Source organism: Manis pentadactyla, chromosome 11 (genome assembly GCF_030020395.1).
Source record: "Manis pentadactyla isolate mManPen7 chromosome 11, mManPen7.hap1, whole genome shotgun sequence".
Taxonomy (NCBI): domain Eukaryota; kingdom Metazoa; phylum Chordata; class Mammalia; order Pholidota; family Manidae; genus Manis; species Manis pentadactyla.
The window spans coordinates 74,756,905-74,782,650 of record NC_080029.1 but is presented as its reverse complement, the minus strand read 5'-3'; the positions used below and the strand labels follow the sequence as shown (position 1 = coordinate 74,782,650).

At 43.5% G+C, this 25,746-nt stretch overlaps 4 protein-coding genes across 19 annotated transcripts; 1 reads left to right on the top strand and 3 right to left on the bottom strand.

The window, feature by feature from the left end:
- Window positions 1-101: 101 nt before the first annotated feature.
- Window positions 102-2,094, bottom strand: MDP1 (magnesium dependent phosphatase 1). Of its 2 annotated transcripts, none has more exons than XM_036884501.2 (6): window positions 1,412-2,094; window positions 1,255-1,315; window positions 1,081-1,191; window positions 652-759; window positions 460-555; window positions 102-308 (listed from the first exon to the last, which is right to left on the bottom strand). In XM_036884501.2, exons 1-6 carry the CDS (start codon window positions 1,446-1,448, stop codon window positions 257-259), a joined length of 465 nt encoding a protein of 154 aa, XP_036740396.2. In that variant the 5' UTR covers window positions 1,449-2,094; the 3' UTR covers window positions 102-256. The 2 variants fall into 2 exon arrangements, with proteins under 2 accessions (XP_036740396.2, XP_036740390.2); XM_036884495.2 differs by having other exon boundaries at window positions 470-555.
- A 181-nt stretch (window positions 2,095-2,275) lies between these two features.
- Window positions 2,276-13,355, bottom strand: NEDD8 (NEDD8 ubiquitin like modifier). Of its 2 annotated transcripts, none has more exons than XM_036884504.2 (4): window positions 12,977-13,355; window positions 3,467-3,514; window positions 3,225-3,307; window positions 2,276-2,646 (listed from the first exon to the last, which is right to left on the bottom strand). In XM_036884504.2, the coding sequence occupies exons 1-4, from the start codon at window positions 12,986-12,988 to the stop codon at window positions 2,550-2,552; spliced, it is 240 nt and encodes a 79-aa protein (XP_036740399.1). In that variant the 5' UTR covers window positions 12,989-13,355; the 3' UTR covers window positions 2,276-2,549. The 2 variants fall into 2 exon arrangements, with proteins under 2 accessions (XP_036740399.1, XP_036740398.1); XM_036884503.2 differs by having other exon boundaries at window positions 12,971-13,341.
- A 49-nt stretch (window positions 13,356-13,404) lies between these two features.
- Window positions 13,405-19,826, top strand: GMPR2 (guanosine monophosphate reductase 2). Of its 2 annotated transcripts, none has more exons than XM_057488559.1 (10): window positions 13,405-13,559; window positions 13,952-14,071; window positions 14,209-14,328; window positions 16,478-16,561; window positions 16,713-16,886; window positions 17,720-17,801; window positions 17,893-17,999; window positions 18,186-18,228; window positions 18,373-18,547; window positions 18,887-19,021. In XM_057488559.1, exons 2-10 carry the CDS (start codon window positions 13,985-13,987, stop codon window positions 18,936-18,938), a joined length of 924 nt encoding a protein of 307 aa, XP_057344542.1. In that variant the 5' UTR covers window positions 13,405-13,559; window positions 13,952-13,984; the 3' UTR covers window positions 18,939-19,021. The 2 variants fall into 2 exon arrangements, with proteins under 2 accessions (XP_057344542.1, XP_057344541.1); XM_057488558.1 differs by lacking the exon at window positions 18,373-18,547 and adding an exon at window positions 19,237-19,826 and having other exon boundaries at window positions 13,413-13,559; window positions 18,887-19,046.
- TINF2 (TERF1 interacting nuclear factor 2) lies at window positions 17,191-23,213 on the bottom strand. 13 transcript variants are annotated; one of them, XR_008992532.1, is made up of 10 exons: window positions 22,449-23,213; window positions 22,199-22,303; window positions 21,987-22,088; window positions 21,799-21,906; window positions 21,623-21,716; window positions 21,004-21,454; window positions 20,849-20,916; window positions 20,650-20,741; window positions 17,535-18,262; window positions 17,191-17,367 (listed from the first exon to the last, which is right to left on the bottom strand). XR_008992532.1 is itself a non-coding variant. In XM_036884465.2 (9 exons), exons 1-9 carry the CDS (start codon window positions 22,638-22,640, stop codon window positions 20,414-20,416), a joined length of 1,317 nt encoding a protein of 438 aa, XP_036740360.1. In that variant the 5' UTR covers window positions 22,641-23,213; the 3' UTR covers window positions 17,191-20,413. The 13 variants fall into 13 exon arrangements, 8 of the variants coding, with proteins under 8 accessions (XP_036740360.1, XP_036740359.2, XP_057344539.1 ...); XM_036884465.2 differs by having other exon boundaries at window positions 17,191-20,518; XM_036884464.2 differs by having other exon boundaries at window positions 17,191-18,262.
- Window positions 23,214-25,746: the final 2,533 nt, after the last annotated feature.

Genomic DNA, 25,746 nt, shown 5'->3' with positions numbered 1-25,746 from the left:
ATGCAGTCTAATGCCTCACACTGTGCTCTTGGCACCTCGGGAGAGTTCCAACACCAGTTCACACGCTACAAAAATTGAAACAACCCACACTGTGGGTGAGATCTCTGTCACACATAAATACATTTTAATAATTTACAAATACACCTAAATGCTTTCTTGGTCGCCTTTCAGTTTTATGCCTCCACTGAGGCTCATCTTCATCCTGAGGACTGGACCTCAGGGTCCAGCTTGGGCCTTTGCAAATACCTCTAATCCTTCAGTTAGGGTCTGAAGACTCATTCCATTCTGGACATGAATGCAGGTAACACCTAGAAAGAAAAGAAGCCATGTTTCATCAGGCTTATTATTACTCTCACCTTTTTTGGGTGTCTCCTGTCACACAAACTATCCACCCTGTGCCTATTTACCTACCCACTCCTAGGGACCCTTTCTCATCATTCCCCAAATGACTGTTCTCACCACTTAGTACCCAGTTTGTTGACATCTATGATATTCCTCTTCTCATCATCAAAGAAGATCATCTGGGAGAAAAAAATTCTAGTCTTCTGTTGCAACCTGTGCAAAACAGGGCAGGGGGCAACCACGCTGGCTTCTTAGCTCTTTCAGCCTCTCTGGTCTTATCGCACCCTGCTTCTATCCTTCATCTCCTACCTCTCAAAGTGTGTGACTTTACTGCCTGGATAGATTTCCCGATGAACAAAGTATTTGACAAGGTCAAAGAGCTCCAGTAGCTGGTTGGCTCCTTCAATCTCACCTGTCCTGCAAGATGTAATAGATGGGATAAGAAGAGTGCAGGGCCAGGGCTGCAAGCGAATTTATGTATACTGGTTGCTGTTTCTCCAGGATGAGTATGCGTCCCTGGCCTTTATTCAACTCCATAACCCTCCTGTCTGACACAGGGCGCTGAGATCAGTGTTTAATAAATACAAAGTACAGGGGAGGGTACAATTAGAAAAATATGCAAATACGTGCAAATATGCACTGCCCCAATTTTTAGCCAACGGGTTACACGAGAAGTCTCCGCACGCAAACACCTCTCAGCATTAGACCGACATTTTTTTTTTCAGTCGCTCTTCTTACCGGGAAGCGGCCGCGACGGGCACCTCAAGACCCCGCAACCGTTCTAGGACCTGAGGCACCTCTGGGTACAGTCGTACTGGGTGGCTTCGTCTATCGCGCACAGTCCCATCTCTGGAGAAGACGAGAGTGTGCTCAACTCTGACCGGACCCCACCTTGCCCCAACCTTTTCCCACCTGCTTTTGTGGAACGGCGGGTCCACGTGCGTGTCCACCCAGAACGGCCAGAGCGTATAATCTGGAAGAGGAAGGAGGGGGAGGGTTCAGCCTTGGAAGGCGCTCGGGTCTGGAAAAGGAGAGCCCCCAAGAAACTGTCCCCAGTCGGGTCCCTCACCCAGATGGAAGACGGCGAGCTCCGGGAGCCGCGCCATGCCCGCTGCGCGAACCGAGGCGGCTTTCTCCCGGCCCGAGAGCTTGCCAACGCCCCGCCGGCGGCCTGAAGGAAACGGCGGCTAGAGCGTCGCCACGCGGGCCTGGGGGCCTCTCAGGAGCGCCTCCTGACGGTAGAAAGGGCAAAAGGACTGCAGCACTGCCAACGCGACCGCACGCAGTACCACCGCGGGCCCCAGGTCTCTCCAACCAGCCTCCCCACATTCTACTAAATTAGAGCAGCCAGGAAATGGAAACCCTCGCTTTTGGCACTTCTCATTTTATCTTACCAAGCAGGCCCTAAGGGATTCATCAGAGCTTGTATCACTCCTCACTCAAACTTTCTCCGCATCAACCTCTCCAGAGTCAACACAGAGCCCCCAGCAATATACCAGTCAGAAAGAATATAGTGTTTGTAAAGCCCCTGAGGCCTTCCTTGAACCAGGCCCAAATGTCCAGTAAGGCCACAATAGGAGAGAATTCATGCTCTGGATTCTACCATCGACATCAGTACTATGCTGGTAGACGTGTAACAACCAGTTTGGGGGAGCAAATGTTTTGTATTGTTACCCAGTTTCTGTAAATATTCCTTCCATGGCCAGTTTCAAGCTACCAACATGAAGTCTCTTAATAGTGGGTTGGGAAGAAATGCCAATTAGCTCTTGTGAGCCAGTAAGAGCTAAACACACCACTGAGAGTGTGCCTCCCTGGAGTTCCATAATCCTCTAAGGGCACATTCCCGTCCATCGTTCTACTCCTGCAGCACAGCATAACTGGGTGCCTTGGGTCCAATTTTTACTTCAGTGACATTTGTGCAACAGAAGAAAGATTCCAAGAGGCTAGGGAATATTTTATTGATAACCAGGGACATAGCCATAAGAGAGGGAAGCACACAGGACTGCAAACTAAAACCCAACAGCCAGCAAGGGCCCTTTAGGCCAGGAACACCACATCCTGGGGTCCTCACAGTCTCCCACCAACAGACACACAAGACTGGGCATCCAGGAGAGGGGGCAGTAGCTCTGGTGTCCCCCAGAGTGTGAGGACATATGATGCCTCATTTTGAGAGACAGGGTAAGGAGATAAAAAGGAGGGAGGGTCCATCACTGCCTAAGACCACCTCCTCCTCTCAGAGCCAACACCAAGTGGAGGACTGAGCCACCTAGGATCTTATAATCAGCTGCTGTCTTCTCATCATTCCTGCAGAAAAAGGAGGCCAGACAAAAAAAAAAAAAAGCATTAGAAATACCATCTAGAACAGGTTTCTTAAGCTGGTTTTCATGGATCTCTCAGGTGGGGCTGAGGTTCTATGAACTCAGATGAGAAAAAAATACATCTTTATTTTTATTAAACCCTAACTGAAATTTGGTATTTCTTTTAATTTTAAACACAATAAAAACCCAGTGGTATCAATAATGTGGGTAACCTGTTAACAGAAATTAGGTATTTTCATAACGGTTTGCATGTATCTTGACAATATTTCAAAATTATAGAGTTATTACACCCACCATTAGGTCTTAAATGTATTAAAGCAGTACATATATCACAAATTTGATTTTTTAGTATTTTGGTAACTATTCAGTATAGTTTCTTTTGTAATATTACATATTTTATTTTTTGTCTGTAAAAAATCTTATTCTGAAAAGGGGTTCACAGGCTTTACCAAATTGTCAAAGGGTCTGAGGCACCAAAAAAGAAGCAGGCCTGCTCCACCTTCCGTATTTGCTCCCTTATTTTCACAGAAGGCTGTCATGCCCTCACTCCCCTGCCACACTCACATCTGTTTACCACTGTAGATCAGCCGCTGCTGCTGGGGGGGGATTCCCTCTTTCTCCTCCACACGCTCCTTGATTCGCTCCACCTTTAGGGGTATACCAGTAGTCAGGGGTGGGACCATGGAAGTGGTAAGAACAAGAGCTATGCAGACAGCATTGAGAGGGAATAGACCAAGTTCCCCTGCATATCCAAACACATGTACATACAGGGAGATAGGCATGAAGAGGTACTGACCACACATTACCTTGTCTGTGGGTTCAATGTCAATTTCAATCTCCTTTCCAGTCAGCGTCTGAAACAGGCAAGGGTTTGATGAGTCCTACAGTCCAATATACAATTTTTCTTGGATATAAAGTTTTTCTAGCCCACTAGAATCCATGAGAATACCAGCACTCCCTTAGATGCAACTGCAATAAGAGGTATCCTAAGCAAAGTATTCCTTTGAGTCAGAAGGAGCTTGCTTTATGTATCAATGTTAGAAACTAACCCTCCAACATTCCAAGAATTCTTAAGGACATGAGAAAACTAACCCTCCAACATTTCAAGAATTCTTAAGGACATGAGAGACCTCTAACCAGGTTTGAAGTACACAAAGTTCCACATTCTACTCTCCCATATCTTCTCCAGATGTCTATCTAAATCCTAAATTACTGCTCTGGTCTTCTTAACTTCTTCCATAGGCTAAGGACTGCTGATATCCAAATACAACAATTATACTGATTATACACTTAGGAAGGTTGTGCTTCATCCACTGTAATCTCCCATCCATCCTTGCTTTTCAAGCTCTATCCACACCAGTCAGCAAAAATCTAGACCACAAATACACTATGCACCATCTAATTTAGGGGCATTTCTTTGCTTCCACTGTTTTCTTTGTTGCCATACCCTCCCCTCCACTCTTTCTCAAACCTTCAAGGGTCCTTTAAGATTGATGATTCGTCCCCAATGCACTTTAATGCCTATTACAGCTAGTTGTTTTAAGTGTAAAACTCTCCAATTTACACTCCAACTTTTACAAAGGGCAGAGACTGTTCAATTCATCTTCCTAATCTAAGCACAAAACAGTGTTTGACATATAAGCAGTCAATAAATATTTGCAGAAAGGCTAAATATACACCAGTGGTCAGGTTACGATCACAGCCAATATTTACTGACACACTTTCCCAGAGTCAGAAATTGTGCTGAATGTTTACATGCATCAATACACTTAATCCTTGCAAGTATTTGTGACATATGTACTATAACTACATCACTTTATAGGTGAGGGAAATGGGGTTTGGACAGGCTAAAAAGCATGCCTATTAAGTCAAAAGGAGAGTGTGGCTCTAAACACAGACTCTCCGGCCCCAGATACTGGGCTTTTATCTCTGTATTCAGTACAGTAGACCCTTGAAGACCATGGGGATGAGGGGTGCTAACCCCTCAGGCAGCCAAAAAATCCACATGTAACTTTTGATTCCCCTAGAACTCAACTAACAGCCTACTGTTGACTGCAAGCGTTACAGATAACATCAGCTGTTAACACATATTTTGTGTGTTATATGCATTATATACTGTATTCTTCTGATAAAGCTTAAGAAAAGGTTTTTCAAATTGTTGCTCATCTCCAAAAAATGTTCTTCCAAAATATTTATTGGAAAAAACCCGCATATAAGTGGACTTGCATAGTTCAAACCTGTGTTTGTTCAACGGTCAACCGTACTGCCTGAGTCTGGCTGGTCTGGTATTGGGACCCAATGTATGCTCCTGCAGTAGGCTCACAAAATGACATGTCGTTTCTACTTAAGGTGTTCACATAGACCAGCATGAAGAAGTACTTAGGACCTAATTTCCCAGCTACGAGAATGGGTCAGTACTAAGAATATTTTTTTCAATGTAAGGAGTAACTCCTTTAGATTTACCTGTTTGGATGCAAAAGAATAAATTACAACAGTGATTCTCAAGTTTCTACCCCAACCCAAGCTGGCTTTTGTGAAGATTTTCAATGGCCTATGGTAAAATGAGAAAAATAACAACAGTGAGATTTTCATGAAACTAAATATATTCAGGTGTTAAAATGTCGTTTTATGAAATGACAGTGACAATATATGGAAAGACCCTTTCCTGACTGAAGGAAAAGTTTGCAATTCTGTGTTGTCTACAAATTATTCCACTTTATTGATCTTAATACTCTAAATGCAAAGACTCTTAAACAAGACAATTTTCTTTTTAGGTAACTAACTTGGAGAAAAACTTGAAACTTGAGCATGTATTCTAAAAGAAAAATGTGAGGTTTACTGCAGCACCATTTGTAAAAGCAAAACACTAGAAATAGCCTAGTGTCTAATATGTAAACTATTGAACTATGGTACATCTATAGAATGATGCTATTATGCAACAGTTTATAGATTAACATGGAAAGGTCTAAAAAATGTGTAATTATGTATATTACTTTCTGTATATAGACATATACTTATATAGATGCATAGAAAAAAAGATTAAAAGTACACATATCTCCCCTGCAATAGTGATTACCTTTGAGAAGGGGAAGAGGACTGAGGGGAAGGTTTATCATGGGTAACTCCCTTTATCTGTACTACTAAATTTCTAATAAAAAACATATTCTTTTATCATATGAATATTAAAATACAAATACTCATTCTGATTCAGTAACAGAAAATTTTCAAGAGTAAAACAGACTCAAAGAGAAGGCCTAGACCTGCTCTCCCAAAAGTAAGATGCTTGGACCTTAACAGCATTTAAAAAAAATTATGGTTTATAAAACCTAAAACCCCATGACTGAACCTGTTTCTGAAATTGACTATAGAAGTCCATGAATGTACCCAGAGAGCAATTTGGCAATGTGGTGTCCCAGCAACACTTCTGGGAAAATAATAATGACGATGTCCAAAAATATGTCTGTAACAATGGTCATCAAAGCCTTTTAATACCAAAAAATTAGAAACACAATCTCAATATCAAACAACTGAGGATTAAATAAATATGACAAAGGGAAAATTACAGTCCTCAAATAATGTTTAGAATAACAGTATAATTTTAACTTTGTAAAAAAAAAGAAAAAAACAACACATACATGTACTTATGTGCTTTCATAAGAGTTTGGAAGGATATACACATCAGTGCTTTTATCTTGGGTTGTGGGATTATGGGTGATTTAAATTATATTACTCGTATTTTTCTGTATTTTCCACATTTTTTAATACTAGGAATACAGTCATGAGAAAAAAATTTTTTCAAACAATGTCCTTGATGAAAGTATAAGGAAATGATTCTGTAAAGCAGCACCGTCCAACAGAGAGCGAAATGTAATGCAAGCCACATTTACAGTTTTAAATATACTAACAGCCACATTTTGAAAAGGTGAAATTGTTATATTCCTAAACCCAATATATTTAAGATATTATCATTTCAATATGCAACCAAGGTAAAAATTGTTAATGTATTTTCCTTTTTTTTTGTAACCAGATCTTCAAAATCCTATGTGCATTTCATTCATACTTAGAGCAATCTCAAATCAGATTGTAAATTTTCATCTGAAATACTTGATCTGTATTTAAACTTCATAATTTACACTTGAAAAGGTAGATTTTCACCCCCAATTTGTTCCAAACATACTTAAAAGTTTTCCAATGACTGAAGTTTCACTGTTTATATTTAAATTAATACAAATAAAATAAATAATTGAAATAAAACTTCAGTTCCTCAGGCTCACTAGCCACATTTCAAAGGCTCAGAAGCCCATGTGGCTAATGGCAACCATACTGGAAGCTGCTCAAGTTTTCCAACTAATATATGAAGCACCAATAAATAAGAATATTCCCATTTTGTAACCTCCAATGAAAAAATGGATCTAGGGACAAGGCAAAAATCCTAAATTAAGTGACATAGGGCTGGAGAAAGAGGCAGAGAGACAAGGGAAGGTTATCAGTCAATAGCCTTAGGATATAGGTAACTAGAAATTCCACGTTCCTGGATGAAGTCACTTTAACAATCACTGGGAGGGTTCCCTGGACCCACTGCATCCCCCTTTGCGCTGAGCAGGGTCTGACCATCAACAATCAATCCATGAGCCTTCCCTATGGACTAATCCTTCTCCTAGGACTTTCCCCTGCTTCCAATTAGGTCACCTTCCTTATCTGTAGTCAATGTGAATTTAAAGAACTTTCTTTCATTGAGACCCCTCATAAATGTGCTGTTTCTTGAGTCTGGCAAACAAGTTGTTTCTGTTAACTAGCCTTGCTGCTGGTGAAGCAGAAACTTCCAGTCCCAGGACTCAGTCCTTATCTGGCTAGCATCTGTAAAGGCTCAATAAACCTTTTTATTTCAGAGATCTTTTGGCCTCTAGAGTTTTAGATTTGTCATAAGCAACGGGCTAATATCATAGAAAACAAAACAACCTGACAGAAGTACATATCACACCACCACCAGTGAATTATTCTCACACATGAACACACAAAATAGACTAATCAAGCCTCTAGATCTTACTGTCAATTTAAAGAAAATACAGAGGGAAGAGGAATATATTAAAAGTCAACACGGGGAAGAAAACAAATCCTACCCTTTGCAACAACATGGATGGAGTGAGAGGGATTTATGCTCAGTGAAATAAGACAGGTGGAGAAAGACAAGTACCAAATGATTTCACTCTTTTGTGGAGTATAACAACATAGCAAAACTGAAGGAACAAAACAGCAGCGGATTCACAGACTCCAAGAAGGGACTAGTGGTTACCAAAGGGAAGGGAGTGGTGAGGGTGGGTGGAGGAGGGAAAAGGGGATTAAGGAGGATTACGATTAGCACACATAATGTAGTGGGGTTGGGGGGCTCACGAGGAAGGCAATATAGCTCAGTGAAGACAAGTAGTGGCTCTAGCATTTTACTATGCCGATGGACAGGGACCACATGGGGTGTACGTTGGGGGACTTGATAATATGGGTGAATGTAGTAACCACAACATTGCTCATGTGAAACCTTCATAAGATAGACACCTTAATAAAAAAAAAAGTCAACATGGAAATATAATCAGCAAAATCCAAACTGTAGGAAACTCTGAGAAGAACCACCTTGCTTATTCAACAAGAAAATATGGGGAAAGGTGGTGGGGGGTTGGGATTACAGATTTAAAGGCTCAAAATATGTATGAGCCAATTGCAATGTACCGATCACTGGATCCAGATTAAAGAAACTGTAAAATACAAATGATACGAAATGTTGGCAAGGTTGTGGAGAAAGGGGAACCCTCCTACACTGCTGATGGGAATGTAAATTAGTTCAACCATTGTGGAAAGCAGTATGGAGGTTCCTCAAAAAGCTCAAAATAGACTTGGTGAAGGGGGGAGCCTAGTAAACATAATGTTCTTCATGTAATTGTAGATTAATGATAACAAAGTAAAAAAAAAAGTTTCTAAAAAAAAAAAAAAAGGGCTCAAAATAGAAATACCATTTGACCCAGGAATTCCACTTCTAGGAATTTACCCTAAGAATGCAGAAGCCCAGTTTGAAAAAGATATGCACCCCTATGTTTATCGCAGCACTATTTACAATAGCCAAGAAATGGAAGCAACCTAAGTGTCCATCAGTAGATGAATGGATAAAGAAGATGTGGTACATATACACAGTGGAATATTATTCAGCCATAAGAAGAAAACAAATCCTACCATTTGCAACAACATGGATGGAGCTAGAGGGTAGTATGCTCAGTGAAATAAGCTAGGCGGAGAAAGACAAGTACCAAATGAATTCACTCATATGTGGAGTATAAGAACAAAGCAAAAACTGAGGGAACAAAACAGCAGCAGAATCACAGAACCCAAGAATGGACTAACAGTTACCAAAGGGAAAGGGACTGGGGAGGATGGGTGGGAAGGGAGGAATAATGGGGGTGGGGGAGAAAGGGGGCATTATGTTTAGCATGTATAATGGCGGGGCACGGAGAGGACTGTGCAGCACACAGAAGACAAGTAGTGATTCTACACCATCTTACTATACTGATGGACAGGGACTGTAATGGGGTTCGTGGGGGGGCCTTGGTGATGGGGGGAGTCTAATAAACATAATGTTCCTCATGTAATTGTAGGTTAATGATACCAAAATAAAGAAAACAAAAAACAAATGAGACGATAAGTCTGGTGATAGTGAGAAATCATTGTTAATTTTTTTAGGTGTGATAACTACAGTTACAATAAAATACAATAAAAGTTTTTTTTTACAGATAAACAGTAAAATATGTACAAATAAACAAGCCATGTTATCAGGGATTTGCTTTTTAAAACACCAGTCAGGTAAACAGAATTGGTGAATATATATAAAATAAGATTAACCATGAGATGATAGTTTCTGAAGCTGGGTATAGGGTGCATTATATTCCTCTCTCTGCTGTTGTATATGTTTGAAATTGTCCATAACTAAAATTGCTTTAAAGAAAGTGAACAATCTAAAAAGACATTCTTCATATATCAGGTTATCTACTGGATTTCTTCCTTCATATCTGGTCATTTTGACCAGGGAATACATTCTGAGCTATTTAACAAGTCTATGGTGAACCTAAGCCCAACATACTGCTTTAGGCACTGGAGGGGATATAAAAGAAAAAGAAATAAAATGATCCAGTCTTTGCCAACAGTCTTTTTCAAGTGGAGATTTACAACCAAGACACAAGGAGACACAATTAATAGAACAAACCAATAAACAAGGAACCGACATACTGAATATTATTATCCAAATACAAGGGTCAATGCAAAGTGCTATGGTTAGCAAAAAATGTTAATTAATTTAAACCTGAATGAGATAACATTTCACATCCACTACAATAGCCAAAATGGAAATGACATGACTGGAAGTTAGCAAGGGTACAGAGCAGCTGGAATGCACATTCACTGCAGGTAGGAATGTAAAATGGTACAACTCCTTGGAGAACTTTTTGGCAGTTTCTTTTGAAGTTACATATATCCAGCACATGACCCTGTAATTCCATTGCTAGGTATTTATACAAAAGAAGCAAAAACATGTGTCCACAAAAAGACTTGTGTAATAACAATGTTCACAGATGCCTTATTCATAACAGGCAGAAACTGGAAACAACCCAAACATCAATCCACCGGAGAATGGATAAACAAATTGCGATGTAACCATCTGACGTAACTCTACTCAGTACAGTAAGAACTATATTACAATAGCGATAATGTTGAGTTGAAGAAGCCTGGCACAAAAATTATATATTCTATAGCTCTGTTTATATAAAATTCTAAAACAAGCCAAACTAACCCCTGAAACTGTTCTAGATCTTGTGGTTACATAAGTGTACATTGTTGTTAACAACATATTGTACCGAACCCTTAAGAACTCTGTGTTTTAAAGTTAAAAATACATGTTAAAAAAAAAAAGAATGAGAAAACTGGGGTTTAGATAAGACAGTTGCCCAAAGTAATCTACTAAGAAGATATCAGTGCAGAATCTGGAATTTAGGGAGTAATATGATGAAAAAGAAGTTTAAAGTTTACCTGTATGCTATGATTTTGTACACTATCTTTTGGCTTAGACTCTCAACTTTAGAGAGGGTATGGTGGTAGGAAAACTTGGCTGAAGGTATTACAGAGTAATAAAGGCATAAGTTTTATTAGACTCCAGACCAGAATAAGGGTAATGGGAATGGAAAGAAAATCAAGCAGAAAGTATCAAAAGAAAAACCAGGTTTTATTAAGAGAAAAATGATTCTAAAGAATTGGGTTCCAGATACCTGGTAGATTGATGGGATCAATATACAAGAAGAGTACTGAGAAGATGGCCCAAGACAGAGAGGATGTATTTAATTTCAGAAAGACAAGAGATGTGGTATCAAGAAAATATTTAAATCAGGAGGGGTTAGTTGTATGGACTGAAGAAAAACATATGGAAGAAGTCAGCTACAAGGAGGCAAGCATTGAAGAATGAATAACTCACAAAGGAACACTGCTAATTAACCTATCATTTGTATGGTAATTAACAGCTAATTAATTGCTTTCATGTGTATATGACATATAAAGAAACTCAGCAAACAAAAAAGAAGATGAAGGACAGAGAAACCTGTTTAAAGACAGAAAGGACAGTGGTTTGGGAAAGGAGATTGACAATTTTAGAGAACTACTAAATAAAAATGGATTCAAAGAAACAAAATCTAGAACCTTGATATTCAAAGTGTGACCCCCAGACAAGCAGCATTAACATCACCTAGGAGCCTGTCGGAAATGCAGAATCTCGGGTCCCACCCCATACCTACTGAATTAGAATCAACATTTTCACAGGATCTCCAGCTGATTCTCTCACCTTTAAATTAAGAAACCATCTTAAACACAGTATTTTTTTTTAACTGCAGGTCTCAACTCCTCAGTAGGTTACAAACCCACTTAGAATTGACAATTTGATCATATCACACAGTAGCAAGATTTTTGTGTCTGTATGGGACGAGGTAAAATTTTTTAGTATAGATTGAGATGTTTTTAAAAAGTTTACAGAACGTGAACATAGAGTAATAACCTATTCTTTGCACTAAGAGAAAACTAAAAGGACATGAGAATCCATGTGCATTGAAAAGAAAAACATTCATCTACTAGTATTTCTCAGACTTTTTGACAGTGACCCACATTAAGAAATACATACGAACTAGTAATGTACATATAAAATGAAAACAAAATTCCACAAAACAATACTCTTACCCATCAATATACCCCGATACAGCTGTTTTCTTTTTTTAATGTTGCTTGTGACCCCACTGACCTATTAAACTGATTTTACAATTAGTGACTCTTTTACAGGTCATTACTCAAAGTTTGAAGAACAATGATCTTTAACATGCTGTTTGGCCTCAATCCTTAGCTAAGAGGTGGTTTGGAAAGACTGAAGAAGTTAAGAATGGCTATTATGCATGGTAAATACACTAAAGAGTTAATGAAATAACGACAGACTTATTTGGCAGTAAAAAGGCCAAACTAATGATGCACTGCATCAATTGTTAGTTTTTCTCCTCTGTCTGAAGGTACAAAAGAGGAAATAGCAGATGGGACTAATGAGGGTTGGGTATTAGTGAAGAATCACAGGAGTTGAGAGATGAAAATGAAGGAAAACACTGCTAGTACCAAGAACTAGGGCACTGGTCACTAACCTGCCTCAGTCAAGGAAGTGAGGCTGGTCCAGGAGGCCCGGTTCAGAAAGGCATGTGATAACTGACCACACTCCCAGCTTTGGTTCCTGAAGGCCGGCTGAGATACTACACCTTTGCGACAACCAGCAAAGGCTTACAGCCTAGCCCCTGGAAGACGCCGGTACCCCAATCTAGCGTTTTGTGTTGTGTCGGAGGAAGCCTACGTTAGGGGCTGGGAAAAGCAGGTAACCTGGGCATGAAGGATGGAGATCACACTTATTTCAAAAATCCAAAGATGGGTGGAAGCCAAGCTGCTGCTAGGCCTTCTCTATAACCGCGGGGATTCGAATACAGAGAGACCCCGGACAAAGGCGGCCTCGTTCTGGGTTATGGCACAGTCCCAGCGAGAAAGCAGGGACTACAAAGACCCCGGGGTCTTCTGGCAGCACCAGTCCCCAGCTATCAAGACCTCTTGGGTCCCCTCACTTCCCATCACCCCTCGCGCGGACCCCTGAGGCTGTCAGCACCCTCCAGACTTGGGAAAGGCGTGGTTTTCCTTCCCCGCTTCTCCCGTTAAGGCACAGCGGCCGGCCCAGTACCACTGCGTCTTGGCAAGGCTGGAGGTACTCCCACCTTTACTTTAATTAGCATCTTCTTTCCAGTTTGGGGCTGCACACGGATAATTGCTGCTTCTACCGCTGCGATCGCCACTGCCTCTCCCCAACACTCCAAGGGTGAGTCACTTCTCCTTCCGGGTCACTGTCTGGCTCCACCCCCACCCCCTTTTTTTCACGGGGCTCCTGAAAGGCTCGGGAACGTTCCCGCGTTTCGTTTCGGTGGCGTGGAAAATAAAAACAAGGCGACAAGCTCAGTTACAGCAAAGACGACACCTCCGCGATTCTGAGAGTCCCCAGTGAGCCGGGGCTACTAGAGCGGGGGCGGAACGTACTCCTCCCATCATGCCAGGGGGCAGCCCCGCGCATTCCACCCTGGGAGTTGCAGTCTCCTGCTCCTCGAATCCAATGGCAACCGGAGTGTGCGAACTCTGTTACCCAGAAAGCCTCGCAGGGCCGCCGCTGAAGCTAGAATACCTGTTAAATCGTTCCGTCGGCAATAAGCGGAACCTGTTGGCAGGGCACACAAGGCTCAGCGGAGCTGCACGAGGCTTACTGCTAAGCAAGGGGAGTTTCGGTCAACTGCCGCTTGGCCTCGGCGACAGGAAGTGAGTACTCCTATTCCGGAAGCTGGTCGTGGGACCTCCCCTCCCCAAATTTCTTCTCTCCGCCTAAATAAACTTATTACGCTAAACTGCTCTTTGCAGGGGCTGGAGAAGGAAAAGTAGTGGGGTAAGGAATGCACCTTCTTAGAGTTACTCGCGACTCCATCCCAGTTCTCTCCGACAAATAGTACTTAGGGTGGAGACACGGAGTGTGATCGCATCCACAAGGCGGGTCAGACGTAACGGTCTTAGGGGACCATGCCTCGACCATGGCCCCAACCTTCCACAGTTTTAAGCAAGAAGAGAGATGAACCCTGCTGCCAGCGCAAATAGGGCATTAACGCTTACAGGGAGATTGATTCAGCTCCTCCTTCCTGACTTTTCCTACTTTCCAGCCCTCAGGTTCGTTGCTACCTCAGGTCCCCGCCATGCCTCACATCGACAACGACGTCAAACTGGACTTTAAGGATGTTCTGTTGAGGCCCAAACGCAGTACTCTTAGGTCTCGAAGTGAGGTGGGCTTGCTTTTCTAGTTGCCCTTTCTTGCCCGCAAGCACCTGGTGGGCCACGTCTGACAGAGGTTCCGGCTTTTGTCTTTGTGCCAAACTTGATTTTTGTGTGAATGAATTCTGTTTACTGTGCACATCTGCAGGTGGATCTCACAAGATCCTTTTCATTTCGGAACTCAAAGCAGATGTACACTGGGATCCCCATCATTGCTGCCAATATGGATACTGTGGGCACCTTTGAAATGGCCAAGGTTCTCTGTAAGGTAGGACTTACCTCATATCTCTTCCTTAATGATGTCTAGTTATGTGGGCTGACTGCAGAGGTATTTGCATCCCCACCCCGGTTCCAGGTTAGCTTTGGCAAGTAACAGTCAGTATACTTGGTTTACTATTTTATCCAGTTTCTCTTGCACTGAGGCCCCTTTATTTAGTAAGTTAAAAGGCCATCTGAGTTAGCAAAATTCAAAACTAAATTCTGCCCCATTTTTTAATATATAAACAGAACTTTCCCTTTTCTCCTGTCTAGTAGTTGAGTTGATACTCTGCCAAATTTTCCCACCACCTAGGTCACCCCCTCCAAACCATATGCATCCCTCCAGTACACTGTTAGAGACATTAAGAACTCAGTGTTTTAGTCCAGAAACCAAATACAGTTTGAGAGTTCAAAAATTTCTAACTAGCAGATCCTAGAGAGCAGCAGCTTATTTTCTTTTATGTTTATCCTTCTCTTTTTCTTTCATTTTTAAAACTCTTCCTCTTCTTTAAGTCCTGGGATCCTGAGAGTTTCTGGGATGTGCCCAAAATGGAATGTGTTTTTCTTACATACAGGTTATTGTTTACTTTCAAAATAGAAGATGCTGCTCCTGTCAGTAATATTACCTGCCTCTATACTCTTAGCTGATAAGTTAGATAGTTACTCTGGACACTGAGAATATATGCACTCTTCTGGTTAATCCATGTACCATGGCTGATGGATTCTGCTGTTGCTTGTGGCTCTGTTAGCCTTAAGGACTTCGTCTCCCTTTCTCTGTATTTGATTGCTGTAAGTTTTTGTGGAATGTCTGCTGTCATTTCTCTTAGGTTGATAGTTACGCAGTTTGAGTACTTTATTGCTGTTGCCATTCACTAAATGCCTAGGAATGCTATTGCCCATTTTCCACCTACCATGTCTAGTAGAGTGAGGAATGGTGAATATGACTAAAGCATTAACAGATAGGCTGTAATTCAGACTTTTTTGGTGCTGTCTTGATGCTTTATGTTGGGTCTGGCTTTTCTGTTCTGCTGATGAGTGCTAAAGAATCAGATTTTAGAGACAGAGCCAAGTCTTCATAGTAATAATAAAAAGGTTGGATGCAAGTAAGCATCTTTTTCTAGATCTCTAGCTTGGTATGTAATTGGATGTGCTCATCATGCCATGCCTCACTATGCTTGTATGTCTCCAACGTCTGCTGACCAAGAGTGATTTTCCTTTGTCCTCAGAATGTTGATGGCAGAGTGTTGCTAAGAAAGCAGAATTCAGTACCAACTTTAGGTAATGTTGAGTGTGTAGAGCAATAGCACTTCCTTACTGCTGGCTGATGTCAGTGGCATTTCTTGGATTTCTTGTCAGTGGCAAGATTTGTGCTGTCTCAGTCAACAGCTGTCCAATCTGTTTGCATGTTTGCAGTTTTAAAGCACAATAACCAGCACTCAGAGGCCTTTGAATGCCTTTCTCAAAGTATTGGGATATTGTTTGCTATTTGTTGAGCTAAGGAATACAAATCTGATGAATCATTGTATCCTTGAACTTGGCTGAATGAAACACTGAATGAAATAGACTTTTCAGATTGCTCCGTGTCTCCAGAAAATATTTTACTCCAGTGCAGATGTATAAAGGATGGGGGGTAGCACATTATTGGCTTTCTTAACCTTAAAGCCTTACCTTTTTTTGTTAGCTTTAAAGCCTTACCTTTTGTGAGCATTTTGACTCACTGAATTACTGATAAATGGACCAGAAGACACCCAAGATAGGTTAGCTCAGTACTGGGTTACCACAGGAGAAGGGGCTTAGTCAGCGCAGCAGACACTGACTCTGTCCAGCCTCTTCACGGTTCTTCCTTGTCCGCTGCTTGTCCTCCTACACCAACAGCTTGTTCTTGTCACCTTTAAGTCAGGAGCACTCTATGTGCTAGCAGGTGAAATCCAATCCAGATGACTTAGTACTTTGGTGGGAGTGTTTGACAAGTACTAGCTTACAGTAAAAAGCCCTTCTAGGATTTATAGGGAGAATGGTTGAACTAAAATTGTAGCTCAACCATTGATTTCAAGTTGCTCTTTCCAAACCTCAGTCCTTTTCCCCCTTGGCTAGATTATAAAGATTTGTTTCTAGAAAGAGACCCTTACAAACTTCTTTTTGATGGCTCTTTTCTCCAGTTCTCCCTCTTCACTGCTGTCCATAAACACTACAGCCTCAAGCAGTGGCAGGAGTTCGCTAGCCAGAATCCTGACTGTCTTGAGGTAACATTGGTTCTCCCTTGATCTCTTCCTTAGACTAGTTTTCCAGGAATCTTTTTGGCTTCCTGGGGACCAACCCTCACCTCCCTACCCTGGTATTCCTGACATGTAACAAGTTAATGCCTCCCATGCAATGGCCCTGTTTCTCTCACAGCATCTGGCTGCCAGCTCAGGTACAGGCTCTTCTGACTTTGAGCAGCTGGAACAAATCCTGGAAGCTGTTCCCCAGGTGAAATACATATGTCTGGATGTGGCAAATGGCTATTCTGAACATTTTGTTGAATTTGTAAAAAATGTGCGGAAGCGCTTCCCTCAACACACCATCATGGTATGTTTCTATTATCTTGCAGTTGATGCTTTTTTGCCAGTCCGTTTTGTTACATTAGTTTATTTCTCCTCTGCTGCATTATGATTTTCTAAGTTCACTTAATCATGTCACTGGGTCATTATCTGTAGTTCCATGCTTAAATGTTTATCTATTGGTCAGTGCTATTATCTCTGACCCTTGACACATCGTCTTTGTAAATTCAGTGTGCCTAACATCACTCACCAAACCATGATGGACCATTTATGCACTATGCATACTGTGGTGCACAGACACCTGTCTACTGAAAAGGACATGTACAGTCATATTAAAGGGGCTGCACAAAAAAAAAAAAGTTTTATTTTTTTTACAAGCTTAGGGAAGTGATGACGAGGCCTCATTTTCTCTCCAGCATTGAGGGGGGTCTCTCTGTACTGTCCATCAAAAGCGAATTCAGGTGTGCAGATGGGTATTCAGCTGACATTACCATGTCTTCCGCTTTGCCCTGAAGCCAGAGAGGATATATGGTATAACAGCTTAAGGACAGGATATGTTTGGGTCTCCTGGCAGGGAGAGGGAGATAAATCTATTGCATATCAGATTTGACCTTGGTCCATAGGGACCCCAGCTTTACCCTAGTACAGCGGTGACACAGGCCACTCACCCCCTTACCTCAGCTTGGGAAGCAGGGTCCTTTGAAGTGGCTAGTCTAGATGCTCTAGGGAACCCAGGAGAGGGAACCCAAGTCCACTTCTTTATAATAATTTGACAGGTAACAGTCCAGGTGTGCTATATGAGAACACCCAACCTCCTCTCTCTTTCCAATCTTAAGAATGCTGTTTTAATTGCTGTCTCAGGCAGGGAATGTGGTAACAGGAGAGATGGTGGAAGAGCTGATCCTCTCTGGGGCTGACATCATCAAAGTAGGAATTGGACCTGGTAAGCTGGTTCCTTGGGTGCCACTGGCTCCCCCTTTGGTGGCAGACACCTGTGGAGCACTTCACTCTCATCCTTGTCACGCTCTCCTCAGGCTCTGTGTGTACCACCCGGAAGAAAACTGGAGTGGGCTACCCACAGCTCAGTGCAGTGCTGGAGTGTGCAGATGCTGCTCATGGCCTCAAAGGCCACATCATTTCAGTAAGGCTGGAGCTGGGTAGGGTATGAGGCTGCCAAACATCTAGGTTTTCTGCTAGGTATGGAGGCTCTGGTAGAGGTGGATTAGGACTCCCAGGTCCGTGTCATCTTTGAGGTGGGTCAATGGGACATCACTCAGAGAGCTTGGGAAATCTAGGCCATCTCTTCACTGTGCTTCGTACTTTGCAGGATGGAGGCTGCAGCTGTCCTGGGGATGTGGCCAAGGCTTTTGGTAAGGCTGTTGGGGAGGGTATGGGAGGAGGATCCTGTAGAAGAGGATGAGTTATCTCTGAGGGTCTAGGAAAAGGCTGAGAAAGCCATTCATATTTCTTTTATAATATGAACTAGTGACCCTGAAGGCTGTGGTTTCACCTAGGGCAAGCCACCAGGGGAAATCCTGAGACTGATAGGGACCCTCCAAGTGTGAAGCAGCACCATCTGCATGATCCTCTGGACTGCTGGACAGTATGGATGCCTGAGCCCTACCCAGACCTACAAAATCAGATTCTAGGGGATGGGGCAGCAAATCTGCATTTTTCACAGCTTCCTAGGTGATCCTAGCTCACACTGAAGTTGGAGACCTTTGCTCTTGGGAAACTTGAAGTGTGTTTAGCTGGACACAGTAAAAAGGAATGACCAGAAGATGGCAAGAGCAGCAAAAAAGAGCAGAAGTGAGCCAGGGAATCTGCAGAGGCTTTTAAAAAATTCTTGGGGAAAGCAGGCCCACTGAGAGGCCAGGGCAGAGCAGCCTGTATTGGTTGTAGGCCAGCTGAAGCAAACCCAGGAAGATGTTGGTTAGGACTGAGAATTTGGCATGAGTTGCTTCTCAGGGTGGGCGAGTGGGCACCTGAGCCAGATTCATCTCTTTCCCCCATTGTTGATGCTGGCAGGGGCAGGGGCCGACTTTGTGATGCTGGGTGGCATGCTGGCTGGGCACACTGAGTCAGGTGGTGAGCTCATTGAGAGGAATGGCAAGAGGTACAAGCTCTTCTATGGAATGAGTTCTGAAATGGCCATGAAGAAGTATGCTGGAGGCGTGGCTGAGTACAGGTATGTGTTGAAGCCCAGGAGCTGGCAGTTCTTGGAAAGTGTGACTAAGTAGGGTGGTGGCTTACTCATTGGGAGATGGATGGTTATGAGAAAAGTGGTGAACCAGGGCTAAATGCTAAAGACTGGAGATAAGTCACTGGGCTTAAGGAATTCCGAAAGAAACGGTAAGAAAGTTTTTTACTTCTCTAAGGGCCTCAGAGGGAAAGATAGTGGAGGTGCCCTTCAAAGGGGATGTGGAACATACCATCCGAGACATCCTTGGAGGCATCCGCTCCACATGTACCTACGTGGGAGCAGCTAAACTGAAGGAGTTGAGCAGGAGAACTACCTTCATCCGGGTCACTCAGCAGGTGAATCCAATCTTCAGTGAAGAGAGCTAGATCTGAGCAGTTCTGCCCTCCTAAGGCACCAGCACCCCACCCAAGTGGGCTCTTCACCCATCCTAGCTACTGTGGCTATGATGACTTGGTCATTTCCTGTCATCTCACTCCTGAAGGCTCCTGTAGTAATTCTGTACTTCTCTATCTGCACACACACAATGTCCAGGGCACTCATGGGAAAATGAGGTGAATAGGGATCTGGGCACCCAGCATCCTGAAGATTATTAAAAGGCAAAGATGCTGGGTTGTAACATAAGTACTTAATATAGCCCTGGTCTGGAACAAGGCATTTAGAATCATGTTTTGTTAATCAGCTTCATTGAATAGAATCTTTGAATATCTAAAAAACTCAGAAATGTTCATATATTTTAAATACCTCAATAAAGAAAAATCCAAATGACTATAAAGAGATACTGGGGGCTTTCTGCACAAGGCTGGCATCTGGGTGCTGCTCCCAAGCAAGTGGAGGTGGAGCTGGCACTGACCCAATACCAAGGACAGTGAGTACTTTTTCCATGAGGTATCTGCACTCTAGTGCCACCACACAGATAATCTGACAGCACGAGAATTCACAAACTATATTCTGGCATCAGGACACATGCAGACATTTTCAGAATAGCAAAAAGAAATTTCTCTTTCAGGCTGCCAGCCCTGGTAACCCTTCTGGGCACACTGGAACACCACTTTGCAAGGGAAGTAAAAAAGCAAAGGGATTCTTCCAGCCCTGGAAAGGACAGTTCTGTTTCTAAGGAATGATCTACACCGACCTTACAGAAGCTTTAATTTCCCTTCCTCACATCAAGACAGTGTTTTAAGTACTCCAATGTTTAATTATCAAGCACTACAAAGTAATTTTAGCAATGTGAACAGGCAACCCAAGCCTAGGCTTCACTTTATTCCCTCTAAACTGTGTGTAGAGCTGAGGAAGGAGACAGAGTGCAAAGGGCATTCCATTCCTATCACAGGAGTCTAGAGCTGTCTATATGGTCATGGGAAGGAACCCACGTCACTGGGGCCAGAAGCAGGGAGGTACTCATACAAAGTGGGGATCAGGGTATCAGATTTTGTCTTCTGATAGTTTTCCAGAGACCCCTGCAGAGAAGGAGCAGGGAGATGCTATCATCATCTGAAACATTCCGAGCCCTGCATATGCTGGAGCATGTGGGTTTTTCCATCATGTTCTGCCCATGCCCTCCCCCAACTTTGTGTTCCTTCCTACTCACCCTTCCTTCCCTCTGGCTATTTTCTTCCTCATCAGAGTCCAAAACAAAGTCCCCTATGGTAATGACAGAGCTGGACTGAGATGGAGGAGACACTGCAGGATAGAAACCAGAGTCAAAGTATATTCTTATAGGTGAACACAAGCCCTCGAGTCTCCAAGGGAGGAGGTTGTCTGACCCAGTCCTGACTTAAGCTACCTACCTGGCTTCCTGGTCATCGGAGGTGATAATGACAGTATCAGGGGATCCATGGGGCAATCCAAGCAATTCCTGAGGGGGAGCAAGCAAAGAAGACGGGGTGAAGGGAAAGCAGGCAAGGAATGTGCTACTGGCAGAAGAAGCAACTGTTCCACTCACTCCTGCTCTGAGGCAGACAAGTCAACTGGGTTCTCCTTCAGAGCCCTCCCCCCTAGGGTCTGGGAGGGACTCTTAGACTTTCCAGTGTAGGCTTCTCTTGTGCCCATAGCGCCTGCTGGATCTGCCGTGTGTTCTTCCCTGTTCTCAGGCTTAGATATGACCTGCATTTGTGAACCCAGATTCCTAAAGGGAAACAGCATGACTGTGGGGCGCTCCTTATGGCCTCCCCTAGTGGTTGCCCAATGGGACCGGATTCTTCGCCGGCCTAGAGGAGCCAAATTGAAATAGTGGCCAGCCACAGGTTCTGGGTGCTTCCTTGAGGCTGGACCTTGATGAAGGTAATGGCCAGGCCTGGCTCTTGGCAGAGGATCATTGAGTGCTAGACTTGGTTGCTGAGGAAGACTCTGCTCCACGGGCTCTGTCATGTTCATTGAATTATTAATAGAGCACTCTGAAAAAGAAAATGAAGCTCCTTATAAAAAGAAAAGATAATGACACAACTCACTCTGGTTTCTTCTGTGCTTCAGGCCCATGTAGCCCTTCCAAAGATCTGTCTCAAAATATATCATACTAAACACTCTACCCCCAAATTCCTAGTTCTCCCAGATGGTTCTGGTACCTGCAAGTGGCCACCCCATGTCCACAACATATTGGCTCAAGGCAAAAGTAGTAATGGAAACTCCTGGCTGCATCCAACTCAGCACATCCTGAAGCTGTGGGCAGGGAAAGAGGCATGAAGACCAGTCCTTGATAGAACTGCCCCGCACTCTGCCCTTACTTGTTTTGCCACAAAACCTGCTGTGCCTGCAGTGTAGGCAGTGCTTTTTCCAGCTGACACATGTATTCAAAAAACAACTTCTCCATGGCAGCCAGAAAGGGTTCTCCATACTCTTGTTCAAGTTCCTGCAGTAGGGAAATTAGCAGGTCAGAAGAGGGCTACAGAAAATAAACCACATCACAGCTTCCACACCAGCCAATCTCACCTGCAGCTTGGAAGCCAAGTCCACAGGGGCCTCTGCCAGATGCTTCACCTGTTGGCAAAAAGTTTCTTGTGCCTCTGAGATCTTTTTCATATCCTGTTTTGTCTGTTGAGGGTAAAGAAGGCAGACAAGTTAGGGGCAGGTGGATCCAGGGACTAGAAGGAGGCACAACTTTGTGTTAAATGGGAATAGGGCTTATTCCAGAGATTACTCACAGCTTTGGGGTCCCGCACTACAGGTGCAGACACTGGAAAGTGGTGATGCAGGGCATTCAGAACCTGGGCCCAAGACCGGCCCTGCAGGATCAGCTCCACCACCACCTGTTTAGGGTGTTGAGTTCAGAATCCTCACTTCGGCACAAGCTGCCTTTTCCAACCAGTCCCATCCCCAGGCGATCGGCTCTGGTCAGGTCCCGGCAACCCGCCCCTTTCCTCCTTCCTCTCTAGCTCCTACTGGCTGCAATACCTTGGCCTTTAGGCCCATACACAGGCGTTCATGGTGGCGGTAGCGAACCAAGCCAGGAGCAGCAGCTCGCAGGAATCGCAGAAACTCCAACACCCGCGGAAAATGTTCCACGCAGCGCCCACGCACGGCTTGCCAGCTGGCAGCGGCTACGAAGCGTAGAGCAGCAGGACCAGCCCCCGGGTGCGTAGCCATGGCTGGCGGGCTCCCCGGGGGCAATCTCTTTTGGTTTCCTCCCCCACGGCGAGGCTTCCCGACCCGCCTGGGGGCGTGGCTTCCGGTGGCGCTCAGGAGCTCTTAAATTTCGATCTGCGTCGGATACTTCGCGATCCGATTCGGCGCCCTTCCACAGGCCGGGATTCTGTAGGACTTCTCCAATTCGGGCCGGAGCCTGAATGGAGAAGCTGACTGGCTGCAAAGGGACCAGTTCGCTTTGCTTCGGACGCCGCCGCTGCCTTGAACCTCCTTTCCGGCTGTGACCCGTTTTCCTGTCCCGGAAAAGGACGGTAATAGGAGAGCCAATGGGTCGCCAGACAGGGGAACGTGACGCCGCGTCATAAGGCCACGCCTCAGCCGGTCCGCCTCCACTCCCGCACCCGCACCCCCACAAAGCCTGCGAGGTCTTTGGGGCGGCTCTGGGCCCTCGTGGCCGCTGCTTTGGGCTCTTCCGGCTTTGGCCTTTCTTCGTCCAGCCTCCAAAGTCACGTCCCTCTCTGAGGCCAGACTTCCTAGTCTGTAAAGCGGGCGTTGTGCGCCTTCCGCTCTCCGTCGTCTTGACTCACTGAAATACGATTCTTTAAAGCCCAGCCCCCAAACCAGCGCCTAACCGGGCGGCGCGCCGCTTCCGGCAGGAATTCAACGGCTGCTTTTACGCCCGCCCTTAAATAATGATACAAAATTTGACAGGGCACATCAGATTAATCTGGTTTTCTCTGGATGGTGAGACAAAATGATTTTTGTGTGTGTGCTTTTCTGTGTTTGAGATATATATATGTATAGTATCATGTAGCTTTAAAATAAAGTTTACTTTTTCTGTTATGCCCTTACTCCAGTCAGCCACCTAATGTAATTGTTTTACTTGTCTGTCTCCTTGTCACCCTTCGTGGTGTCTCTCACTTCCGACACCACGTACAGAACCTGTATATTGTTTAATTGTTGGTTGAATGAATTACCTACCTTGACTACAGGGATTTGATGAAACTGCTCTTCGGGCCATTTCCTTTTGTAGAGATAATGGCTTCCCTATTCCTCCCTGTCTACACCAGAGATCAGTCTTCTGAGGTGATCCACACATTCAGCTGCCCGCTGGACATCTAATTGGAGGTTCCGAAGTACCCAAATTGGGCATGTATGAAATTCTAGTTAGCTTCCTTTTTATTATGCCTTTTTTTCCCCTAAGGGTCTTTCTTTATCTAGATCTGAGTTTCTGAACTATATCATTTTCCTTCCTTCTGAAGAATTTCTTTGAACATGTTTTTCAGGTCAGGTCTCCTGGTGACAAATTCCCTCAACTTTTGTTTCTCTGAGAAATTCTTTATTTCTCCTTTTATTTCACTTATGAGGGATAATTTTGCTGGACACAGAAAGCTAGGTTGGTTGGCTTTTTCCTTTAAACATACTGAACATTTCATTCTTCTCTCTTCTTGTTTGTATGGTTGCTGAAGAGCAGTCCAGTGTAATTCTTATCCTTGTTCCTCTACAGGTGTCCCCTACCCCCATGCTTCTTTCAAGATTCTCTTTTATTTTCTTCAGTTTGAATATGATATATCTAGGCATTCTTTTCTTGGTATTTGTCTGGCTTGGTGTTTTGTGAGCTTCCTTGATCTGTGTTTGGTGTCTATCATTAATTTGGGGAAATTCTTATTATTATTTCAAATATTTCAAAATATTTCTTCTGTTCCTTTCTTCTCCTGGTATTCTCCTTCTGCATATACTATACCTTTTGCAATTGCCCCACAGTTCTTGGACATTCTGTACCTTTTCGTTTTTTTCTCTTTGCATTTCACTTTTGGAAATTTCTACTGACATTTCTTCACGTTGACTGATTATTTCCTCAGCCATTTCCAGTCTGCTGATGAGCCCATCAAAGCCATTCCTCATTTCAGTGCTATTCTAGCATTTCCTTTTGGTTCTTAGTTTACATCTCTCTGCTTATATGACCCACCTGTTCTTACATGTTCTCCACTTTTTCTATTAAAGCCCTTAGCATATTGATCATAGTTGTTTTAAATTACCATTCTCATATTTCCAATATCTCTGCCATATCTGAGTCTGATTCTGATGCTTGCTCTGTCTCTTCAAACTGTGTTTTTGTTTTTGTTTGTATTGTCTTTTAGTATGCCTTGTAGTTTTTATTGAGTTGGATGTAATGGGTAAAAGCAACCAAAGTAAATAAGACTTGAGTGTTTTCTGTTTAACTGGCTAGGGGTTAGGCTGTCTTCAGTGTTTGCTATAGCTTTAAGTGTCAGAAGCTAAAATTTCCTCTGGTGTTATTGTCTCCCCTGTTGTCTGGGGTTCCCTAGAGCCTTCTTAAATAAGGTGTGCAGGTCTTTCTATTATAGTCATGTTATACAGGAGCTTTATTTAAAATAAAGTACAACCACTTGTCTGATCCATAAATCTGAGACACATTTATAAATCACATCTTGTAAGTTTTTGCTTTAAAAGTTGTCATTAGCTCCTCCTGGCTTATTATCAGGGAGATAAATCTTCCTTTTGGTGTCTTTACCTCTCCCAGAATTTTCCAAGAACTCAGACCAAAAGGGCAGGACTTTGTTTCCATGATTGTTTGGGGAGAGCTTGCTGTCCACAGGGTCTGCCATGCTTTGCTCAGCCACTCAATGTCCTCCTAGAAAACCATCTGCAGGAGTTGGTACTTGAGCTCTCAGGTCCAGACTTTGCTCCCTGGGCCAAGAGGCTTCAGGAGCTTCCAGCATTAGTCACAGACCTTACCAAATCAAACCCACCCCCATGGGGTTCAGGCACCCTCATATCCAGCCTGGTACTTCATACCTAGGATGGTCCCCTGCCCTGTTCTTGGGCCTCAGTTGAAGCTATCATTGTCCACACCACTACTAGGTTCCCAGCTTTAAATCTTGGGGCATAAGGAATTAAGGAGTTTACTGGTTCTTTACACTGAGGGAACCCTCAGCCACTAATGCAAAGAATCCATCTCCTTGTTTGTGATCAATTTTGTGTACCCGGTGCCCCAGGAAACCAAAACAGGTCACCAAGACTTGGAGACTGCTTCAGCACTGCCCAGGGGCACCAACTAAGAGGGCAACTCTGGTGGATTTCCTAA

Excerpts from the sequence above, each read along its gene's own strand:
- MDP1 (XM_036884495.2), bottom strand. The coding sequence starts at position 1,448 with ATGGCGCGGCTCCCGGAGCTCGCCGTCTTCCATCTGG. Across the intron at positions 1,192-1,254 it reads CCGCCGTTCCACAAAAGCAG|AGATGGGACTGTGCGCGATA; the intron begins GTGGGAAAAGGT and ends CGTCTTCTCCAG. Across the intron at positions 760-1,080 it reads CCCGTCGCGGCCGCTTCCCG|GACAGGTGAGATTGAAGGAG; the intron begins GTAAGAAGAGCG and ends TACATCTTGCAG.
- NEDD8 (XM_036884503.2), bottom strand. Across the intron at positions 3,308-3,466 it reads ACATTGAACCCACAGACAAG|GTGGAGCGAATCAAGGAGCG; the intron begins GTAATGTGTGGT and ends ATACCCCTAAAG. Across the intron at positions 2,647-3,224 it reads ATCTACAGTGGTAAACAGAT|GAATGATGAGAAGACAGCAG; the intron begins GTGAGTGTGGCA and ends CTTTTTCTGCAG.
- GMPR2 (XM_057488558.1), top strand. The coding sequence starts at position 13,985 with ATGCCTCACATCGACAACGACGTCAAACTGGACTTTAAGGATGTTCTG. Across the intron at positions 14,329-16,477 it reads TGGCCAAGGTTCTCTGTAAG|TTCTCCCTCTTCACTGCTGT; the intron begins GTAGGACTTACC and ends TCTTTTCTCCAG. Across the intron at positions 17,802-17,892 it reads CAAAGTAGGAATTGGACCTG|GCTCTGTGTGTACCACCCGG; the intron begins GTAAGCTGGTTC and ends CGCTCTCCTCAG.
- TINF2 (XM_036884464.2), bottom strand. The coding sequence starts at position 22,640 with ATGGCTACGCACCCGGGGGCTGGTCCTGCTGCTCTACGCTTCGTAGCC. Across the intron at positions 22,089-22,198 it reads TAGTGCGGGACCCCAAAGCT|ACAAAACAGGATATGAAAAA; the intron begins GTGAGTAATCTC and ends TACCCTCAACAG. Across the intron at positions 21,907-21,986 it reads ACTTGGCTTCCAAGCTGCAG|GAACTTGAACAAGAGTATGG; the intron begins GTGAGATTGGCT and ends TCCCTACTGCAG.